Source organism: Procambarus clarkii, chromosome 49, assembly GCF_040958095.1.
Source record: "Procambarus clarkii isolate CNS0578487 chromosome 49, FALCON_Pclarkii_2.0, whole genome shotgun sequence".
In the NCBI taxonomy this organism is placed as follows: domain Eukaryota; kingdom Metazoa; phylum Arthropoda; class Malacostraca; order Decapoda; family Cambaridae; genus Procambarus; species Procambarus clarkii.
The window spans coordinates 11,205,725-11,216,302 of NC_091198.1; the positions used below are offsets into that span (position 1 = coordinate 11,205,725).

At 39.0% G+C, this 10,578-nt stretch overlaps 1 protein-coding gene across 1 annotated transcript in view; it reads left to right on the forward strand.

Annotated features, from left to right (window-relative positions):
* svp (COUP transcription factor 2) overlaps window positions 1-8,716 on the forward strand; it is a 328,803-nt gene extending 320,087 nt beyond the window's left edge. Inside the window, 2 exon segments of the mRNA XM_045750458.2 lie at window positions 3,966-4,185; window positions 5,738-8,716. Coding sequence (XP_045606414.1) covers window positions 3,966-4,185; window positions 5,738-5,792 — 275 coding nt within the window. The 3' untranslated portion in view covers window positions 5,793-8,716.
* The last annotated feature ends 1,862 nt before the right edge of the window (window positions 8,717-10,578 follow it).

Consider the following 10,578-nt stretch of genomic DNA (forward strand, 5'->3'; position numbering starts at 1 on the left):
CTCCTATTCTGTATCCTGTGCCTGGCCTCCTGTTTCCACTGCCTAGTTTCATTACTTTGCATTTACTCGGGTTGAACTTCAACAGCCATTTGTTGGACCATTCACTCAGTCTATCCAGGTCATCTTGTAGCCTCCTACTATCATCCTCTGTTTCAATCCTCCTCATAATTTTTGCATCGTCGGCAAACATTGAGAGGAACGAATCTATACCCTCTGGGAGATCATTTACATATACCAGAAACAGTATAGGTCCAAGGACTGACCCCTGCGGGACTCCACTTGTGACGTCTCGCCAATCTGAGACCTCACCCCTCACACAGACTCGTTGTCTCCTGTTGCTTAGGTATTCCTCTATCCACCGGAGTACCTTCCCTCTCACTCCAGCCTGCATCTCCAACTTTCGCACTAGCCTCTTGTGTGGCACTGTGTGTGTGTGTGTGTGTGTGTGTGTGTGTGTGTGTGTGTGTGTGTACTGGTGCATTAAGGCACCGTGACACCATATTATTATTATTATTATTATATATATATATATATATATATATATATATATATATATATATATATATATATATATATATATATATATTATTAAATATGACCGAAAAAGTAAGATTAATAATTCTAACACGAATTTTCTCAATCTTTCGTACATTACGCTTCACTGTTGGAGGTAAATCAAAAATCACTTCTCCAAAATTCATTTTTATTTCTAGTCTGACGCGACACGGGCGCGTTTCGTAAAACTTATTACATTTTCAAAGACTTCACAAATACACAACTGATTAGAACGTATCTCTGATTTTATATCTACATTTGAGTGAGGTGGGAAGGGTGATGTGGCATTAACACAAGACAGAACAGGAGGGGATATTAATAGGGTATTAAAAGTATCAACACAAGACAGAACAGAAACAATGGGTATTGAATAGAAGTGTTTGTAGAAAGCCTATTGGTCCATATTTCTTGATGCTTCTATATTGGAGCGGAGTCTTGAGGTGGGTAGAATATAGTTGTGCAATAATTGGCTGTTGATTGCTGGTGTTGACTTCTTGATGTGTAGTGCCTCGCAAACGTCAAGCCGCCTGCTATCGCTGTATCTATCGATGATTTCTGTGTTGTTTACTAGGATTTCTCTGGCGATGGTTTGGTTATGGGAAGAGATTATATAACCATAACCAAACCATCGCCAGAGAAATCCTAGTAAACAACACAGAAATCATCGATAGATACAGCGATAGCAGGCGGCTTGACGTCATAAGGAAGTGATAGCCGAGGCTATATTCTATATATATTCCGAGACTATATAGAGACTATCTCTATATTCCGAGACTATATAGAGCCGAGGCTTCCCCGAGGCGGCGGGGAAGTGGTTCATATAGCCTCGGCTATCACTTCCTTATGTCCGGTCGTGATGGTCAAGCGGATTAAGGCGTCCCTGTACATACCAGTTGTGGGAGTATGGGTTCGAGTCACTTCTGGGGTGTGAGTTTTCAGTTGTATATAGTCCTGGGGACCATTCAGGCTTGTTTGCATTTGTGTTCCTCACGTGTGCCCCAAAGAATGAGGTGATTTGATAAAATGCTATGCCCAAGATTACCATCCGAGTGCCGGCGGGGAAGTGGTTCATATAGCCTCGGCTATCACTTCCTTATGTCCGGTCGTGATGGTCAAGCGGATTAAGGCGTCCCTGTACATACCAGTTGTGGGAGTATGGGTTCGAGTCACTTCTGGGGTGTGAGTTTTCAGTTGTATATAGTCCTGGGGACCATTCAGGCTTGTTTGCATATATATATATATATATATTATTTGTAATATATATTATTTTGTAAGGACCTGCCTTACCCTACAAGGGTAAGGCAGGTCCTAGTCAACAACGGCTTCTCCAATGGTTTCGTCGAAGACATCTTAAGAAGGAAAGTGAAACGCCATGCAACCTCTGAAGAGACAACTAACACAACACCTATACCCCCTATTAGACTATTTTACAGGAACTTCTTTTCCACAGCTCATAAAACGGGGGAAAGGGTCCTGAAAGATATTGTTAATAGAAACGTTATCCCTACAGACAAAAATCAGAGGATACAACTGACGATTTACTATAAAACCAGAAAAACGGCCAGCCTACTCATGAGAAACTCTCCAGACACAAAGCAGAACGCTTTAAAAGAGACCAACGTCGTCTATGCCTTCAAATGCCCACTTGGGGACTGTAAGCTCCAAAAAAACCAGTATATAGGCAAGACAACAACATCTCTTTCTAGGCGTTTAACGATGCATAAGCAACAGAGCTCCATTAAGGAACATATAATCTCTTCCCACAACCAAACCATCGCCAGAGAAATCCTAGTAAACAACACAAAAATCATCGATAGATACAGCGATAGCAGACAGCTTGACGTTTGCGAGGCACTGCACATTAAGAAGTCAACACCAGCAATCAACAGCCAATTAATGCACAACTATATTCTACCCACCGCAAGACTCCGCTCCAATATAGAAGCATCAAGAAATATGGACCAATAGGCTTTCTACAATCACTTCCATTTCAATACCCATTGTTTCGTGTTCTGTCTTATGTTGATGAAATTAATACCCTATTAAATACCACCTCACCCCATCCACCTCACTCAAATGTAGATATAAACAAATCGGAGATATGTAAGTTCTATTCAGTTGTGTATGTGTAAAGTCTTTAAAAATGTAATAAGTTTTACGAAACGCGCTCAAGTGTCGCGTCAGACTAAAATTAAAAATGAATTTTGGAGAATTGATTTTTGAATTACCTCCAACAGTGAAAAGAAATGTACGAAAGATTGAGAAAATTCGTGTTAGAATTATTAATCTTACTTTTTCGGTCATATTTAATATATATATATATATATATATATATATATATATATATATATATATATATATTATTTTCTAACGATAATAATCTATTATATTAGGAACATGAATTACTAACTTAGTTATATTAGGTTAAGTTAGGATACGTTTGGATAAGTTTGGTTGGTTTTGACTCATATTCCATAAAACTGCAATCATATAAATACAGTGAAACTATCATTTCATAAGAAAATTTGATTTGTTGTAATATTTCCTGAAAATTCGGCTTAAGCAGATCTGGCTATTAGGGACGACATACATACAAATACATAATATATATTATAACGTACAAAAATAGTGAAATTAATAATCAAGACTAAAAGAATGCATTTCATATAGAAAAGCGGAAAGTTGAAATGCATGCAGCTTACAATTTTAAGTGGAAAGAAAAGTTGGCAAAAATAAAGATTTAGCTAGACATGTAGTGAATATAACATGAATTTATAGTGCTGTACTTTGAATAGCCTATGAAATACAAAAACACAACATAGATATTAAAACCCTTAATATGTTATATATATGAATATATAATATATATGATTACCTTATTATATTATTATTAACATAATAGAAGGAGAATCCCTTGACTGTTTCAAGGGTAAGTTACACATATATATGAATAAGATTAAGTAGTTATGAATAGGAGCTACCTCGTATGGGCCAATAGGCTTTTTGCAGTTACTTGTATTCTTATGAATATGAAAATTAAGTTTTACATCAGCAGGTTCAATGGTTAGCGAAACTTGCTTTCAACAAACAACTCGTGCAGCCTAACAGGTAGTATTCCATAATAACAAATATCCACTTTCCCAAATGACTGGTTTTTATTGTACTCTCTAAACCTCCACCATTTTAAATCACTCATTCTTAGGCTAGGCTGTATGTTCTTACAATCGTGTTCATATAGGCTATCAGGCCTAGGTTCAACGGCAGCGAAATGTCTGAAGCCTACGTATTTATTCGTAATAATGATACTAAAAACATTTATGTTCATTTTATTTTTTTACTTTCCTTTAAATTATAGTGTTCTATATTCTATACTTGAGCAACCACATTAATAGATATATTTCCCTTTACAGACGCGTGCGGACTGAGTGACCTGTCGCACATCGAGGGTCTCCAAGAGAAGTCTCAGTGTGCCCTGGAGGAGTATTGTCGGACGCAGTACCCCAACCAGCCCACCAGGTTCGGCAAGCTTCTCCTCCGTCTCCCCTCCCTACGAACAGTCTCCTCCACCGTTATAGAACAGCTATTCTTCGTGAGACTGGTCGGCAAGACGCCCATAGAGACCCTTATCAGGTATAAACATCTCCCACCACAGCTGTTGTTGCATTGTACTTCATACTTAACAAAATTAAAATCACAACCATGATGTGTTTACTTCATTGGAACATGTTAATTATTATTATTATGCAAATCATCCTCCTGTTCAGATAGTACCTATTGGGACGGTTGTCAATAGTCACGAATTTGTTCGTACTGTACTTAGCTTTTAGATAGTAGTATACTGACTAGTAAGGAATTCTTTTAACATAAATGAAGCTAAAAAACATTCTTAGGCCTAGTATAGCACTATATTAGGGGGCATGACTTCCCGATTTCCCCCAAAAATGCATTTAATGAAAACTGGTTCGGTTTCAATCAAACTTTTTTGACGAGTTGTACATGAAAAGAATTTCATCTGGCCCAAGTCTCAGCATCGTAGCATAAATAGGAAGGGAGAAAAAATATTGAAGTAGGTGTCAAAATTATTCCAAAATGGTCAAAAACGATTATCAAACACAAGTGTCAACTGAAATCATATCTATGACTCTTTGCTATCACAATAGCATACATTAAAAAATATTATAGTTTTATTAGAATTTTTTTTTTTTCAAAATTTTTCAATTTTTTTTGTTTTTTTTGCTTTTTTATCGGACGATTTGCATGAAACTTATACACCTGACGGCACATAAGGCTATCTGTAAGGGTGCCAATTTTGGAAAAAACTGGTTAATGTCAACCTCAGCCACAGATGGCAGCACCTTAGACTTTATTATTTTCTTATGTATTTTCAACTAACATAAACGTTTGAATAACTTTTACATTTTTATTCAATTTACATGAAACTTACACCTTATATGTAAAGTATATGTCTCTAAACTTTCAAGTTATCTTTTTTCCTAAGTTCATTTATTGATTTTATAATATCAATAAACATGATATTTGCATAATTTTTGGGGGGAACTTTGAATATTTGTATTAGGAAAACTAAAGATGTTTTGGAAAATCCTTAACAAGATATCCTTTATTATATGCTAATGTGTCAGAAAAGTGTCACAGAATGATTATATCTGAAAGGTATATTGTTTTATTTAAACTTAAAAATGTGTAAAATTCGTTGAAGAAAAAAAAAAATATTTCTCCCTTTCTATTTACGCTGCAGTACTGAAACTTGGAACAATTGCAGCGCTTTTCATATACAACTAGTAAAAAAATATTGGTTGACATTGAACAACTTTTACAAAACCCAAGTAATGCCCCTTTAGGCCTCAGATATCGTATATTAGGCCTGGGAAGGTTGGGTTATTTTAGTTTGTCAAAGCAACAAGTAAAAAATAGTTTTCCTGTTTGGTTAACTCAATAGTTCAGATTTCTACTTTCTAATTTCGTTGTACGTTGGAATATATTCTATGGTCCTCATCGTTAGTGCAAGTACTACCAAATCAGGAGGATGAACTGTAATATAGATGAAATTCATACAATAACATCATTATTTTGTTTTCCTAATTCCACGAATAAACTTTAATCAAATGAGCTTTCTACTTCTACGATGCCCATATGTATTACCTATAAAATATATCGCCAACAGGGATATGCTGCTCTCCGGGTCGACATTCAACTGGCCCTACATGGGCAGCATGTGACAGGCGGCTCTGGGCACGAATCCTGGCCTCACCCCTGGGAACGTGCCCACCTCCGCCGCCTCACATGCCCTCTCCTCCGCCGCCCACGCCCTCACGTCCGTCGCTCATGCCCAGACCCCGGGCCACACCCACACCACGCCCGTCTCCTCCTTCCAGCTTCCCACCTTAGCCACTGCCTTCCGGTGATGAACCGCACAACTCCCTTCCGAAGGTCCCATCCACCAGCCGCCGCCCACCTCGCCGCCACCACCTCTCACACCATCGACATCATCATATACAGCGGGAGCTCATCACAAGCACATCTCCACAACAACAAGACTCTGTGCTCCCACGCCAATGGCAAAAGGATTCCTCCCTCCCATACTCCGTCTCAGCGGGAGTATGGCCGACGTTGCAGGATTGTTTTGGTCTTGGCAGAGGTGGAATGAGAGGGTGTCAGCGGTGTAGTCGTGGTGCTCGTCCACACAGTGAGTTACGGAGGGTGACTAGTCCGTAAACACTTTAGTGGGAAGTGTTACCACAGGAAATTAAGGATATTTAGGTGTTGTGTGGAGAGAACAAATTTCGAAATATGCTTCATTGGGTGATATCAGACTTTTGTACACTCGGTGAAGCGAAGGAACATATAATGCATGATTCTCAGTGACAGGGTGTAAAAAAAGTATGAAAATAAAATTTGTAAACTTTTAATCGTTGCCCGATGGGCAGCCAGATAAAAAGTAATTTAAGCTTGTATTTAGAAACACAATAAGCAGGTGTTAAATCACAGGAAAAAATTTAATACCCAAAGGAAAAAAATCCGTGTCTGGTCAAATGACGACCAATGGGTTCACTTCTGCCCACTGAGGGAACTAAGAGTAAAGTTACCCTCTTAACGTTACCTGTTCTTGTATATGTGATAACTAGAGACCTCGGGAGTGCAAGGAGTGCAAGAAGCACACAGGAAGTCTTTAGTTGCATCCATGTATATTATGTACATATTAATATTTAAGGTTTTATACTCGGGTCGGGGTGTGTGGGTTGTCCCATCACCTCACTTGTACAGTAGTAGACCTGAGCGCTGCCTCGGACCCTCCTCCCGTCTCCCAGAGCCATGCTACCCTGCACTATCCCCTGCTATAAACACACACACACATTATATTATATATATATATTTATATATATATATATATATATATATATATATATATATATATATATATATATATAAAATGTTATTTAAATGGAAAGGGAGGTACCACCTGTGGCTGGAAGAAGAGCCATAGCCTCGGAGAAGAGCACACACAACGCATTAGATGGGATTTTGGGGTCCCCTCCAATGCAGTTTCCATGTTCTTTTGTCCTACCACCCCCTTTCATATATATATATATATATATATATATATATATATATTTTGTGCATGCTAACACACGCACGCGAGCACACAATTTTCTTAATTATGAATTTAAGAATCGCAATTAGGTGACAACATTTATTTCTTCACAGACTCATTGTGTTAGGGTCTAAGTGGGGGTGTTGGCTGTGGGTGCGGGGGTCGGTGGGGGTTAGCAGGGAGTCCTGGAGAAAAGATACTCTAGCCCATGTCCCGGTTTGGTAGATTTCACCCTCATTTTGTGATGCGCAAAGTTGGGGGGGGAGTCTCAGTTTTTTGTACTGACGTTTATCATAGACCCACCCTTCCAGATCAACTTTTGTTACTGTTACGTTGTGCACAGAGGAGAGACATTTTACACACAATACCTGTACGTGGTGGTATTTCATGTCATACAACACTCGGTTCAACATGAATCCCAAATAGTGTAAATCAAAACTAAAAAACAGAGCATGAAAAAAAGGCAGACTCAGTTCTGTACCTGTATCCCTTCTCCCATCTCTTTCCCCCCCTTTCCCCAGATTCGTGATGCTGAGGACTTGTGTGCTTGTCACGCTGGGTCATTCTCAGACCCTTCCAGTACAACCTGCCTGAGCTCCACCATAAACCACCCTTATCATGCTGTACTTATTTCTACTACCTACTTAATCTATGTGGTGGTAATCTCCTGTACAACCACACTTCAGTACGGCATAGCTTCAATGTCATATGTAATCTGGTAAACGGATCTGCAACCTCTAAAACATAATATGGCGTGCTTGTCTGAAGTGGGTTGAAGGTGGTGGAGACGACGGCAAAGAACACTCTTAGGCCGAGACCTTGTCACCAGTCTCACCAAGTACTAACCCCAAGCTGTGGCCTCACCGTCTGCCGTCAGCTAACCATCACCGACCTCACACAACTGTGTACTGAATGTTGTTTTGTTTGTAAAGTCTAGCAGCCTTGGAGAGTTGAGAGTAGTACATCCGCCCCGGTGCAGGCCAGGGCCACCAAGGGTACAGGTGCCGCCAACAAGTGTACAAAGAGGCACGAGCTGCGCTGTGCGGTGCGGACGGTTCGTACCCCAACCCTCTCTCCTAGGGGCGGACCCTGGATCCCGATTCATAAAGCCGTTACGCAAGTACTTACGAACGTGTACTTCTTTCCTCAATCTCTGATGGCTTTGGTTACATTTATTAAACATTTTACAAGCATGAAAACTTCTCAATCAACTGTTGGTATTGTTATAAACAGCCTCCTGGTGCTTCGGAGCTCATTAACCGTTTAATAATTGTAAACAAAGCCGCCAAAGATTGAGAAACGATGTACAGGCTCGTAAGTGCTTGCGTAACTACTTTATGCATCCGGGTCCTGGTTACTTCCTAAGTAACTAGACTCCCAGAGGACGGCGCCCCGTCCGCCCCGACGAGGACAGCGCCGCTCGTGCAAGCGTCCTAGGTGTGTGACAACCGCGACGTCATCCATGTTGTTTGTACTTAGGCTACACAGGTGTCGTAGACACAGACAGTATGTTTTCTCTTAAATAAATGATCTCAGAAACTCTGTTGTAACCTTCCAGTCTTTTTATCCCTTTACATGAAATCTGTATATTTCACACCACTAACATGTGGCGGATAAATTTGACGAAGAGACGATGCCAATGTGAGCAGGGGAACCACCACTTCACTTCATCTACATACAATAATTTAGTAGAGAAATACAGCAGGTGATACAAGGTAAGAACCATAACAATTATGACATTTGCAGCAATTATTAAACAGCACAATAGACCCGAGAGCCCTTACAATTAGCCAAAAGTAATATATATTACATTAATTGATTACTTTTACGTAATTAATATATACTGATTAGGTATCAGGCTCCATCTCCAGCCTGAGGTAACGATCATGAGCACTCCTTAAAAAGGAGTTATTCACAATTAACAGTTCATAAAATTAGGCTATCATGTCTATTAGAAATGTGATTAATACATTGTCTAACCATGCACTGGGTTGCAGCCTAAGTGTCAGTTGGACCCAAACATATGTGCAAATCTTAAAATATTTAGAAACTGTATTAAGGCTAGGAGTTTATTCTTTGCAAATGAGTTTAAAAATATGAAAAAAAAATCCAAATACGTGAATGTAACAGAATTTTACATAATTAAATTCTAATATCAATATTAGTGCTTGCAAAATGGATTAATATGTACATCTTATTTGCAAATTTTATATTCCAATGAAAATGAGTGCGCGCTGTATACATGGGTGAAGTGAAACACCCAAAATAGTTTTTGAACTCTATTTTGGTATAAAATTCTCAGAGGCGACAATGTCACTGGCACTAAAATTATTATACCTCTTTCATGGGGGTTCTAGGAGTTTGTTCCCCAAGCCCGGCCCCAGGCCAGGCTTAACTAAAGCTTTACCTTGGGCCGGGCCTAAAGCCTAATTAGACATACAAAATTTATAAATTATAACAAGGTTCATCTTACAATCAGGTAATAATAGACAGACGAGGACAATCGACTTAAGAATGGTCCAGGGCGGACCGAAACGTCGTCGTCCCTTCACTTTCTAGTGTGTGGTTTGGTCAACAGGTAATAATAGATACACATATGTCAAATGTGGTAATTATAGGTATTTATGAACAGAAATCTATTCTTTAGGTTTCCTATTGTGATGAACATCAATTAATATCACGTGGCAGTGTGAACCTGTGTACTCTTATACATCAATTTTCACACTTTGCAGTCTTACGGTTAAGCGATATACAATGCACACACATTATTTTAGATTTTTAGTTAGATTGCAATTTAAAAAAATAGCCTATGGCTGTCTCCATTTGTAAAGGTGTATACCTTTTGTCCATTTTATGCGAGAGATTTTGATTTGCAATAACTTAAAAATTGCTACATTAATCTCTAGGCAACTTCCATTTTCAAAAGTTCCCTCAAATATTACCCTCGACTTATTATGTACTTTTTAAGCCAATTCAATACACTAATTAACTAAAAGCAGTTTATACAAGTGTTGTTGTGTCCAGTTAACCATTACCGAGTTTTAAATGTCCTCTTCCAGCCCGACCCCCAATCAAGCTTCTAATTGAACAAGATTAACACCCTGTCGTCGAAGAGTAGATATAAAGTATGTAGTAAGTAAGTAGGTTGTTTCTGATATATGTAAATGATCTCCCGGAGGGTATAGATTCATGTCTCTCAATGTTTGCTGACGATACCAAAATTATGAGAAGGATTAAGAGAGGGGAGGACAGCTTGAGGCATCAAGAAGACCTAGACAAGCTGAAGGAATGGTCGAACAAATGGTTGTTAGAGTTTAACCCAAGCAAACGCAATGTAATGAAAATAGGTGTAGGGAGCAGGAGGCCAGATACTAGGCATCATCTAGGAGATGAAATTCTTCAAGATTCAGAGA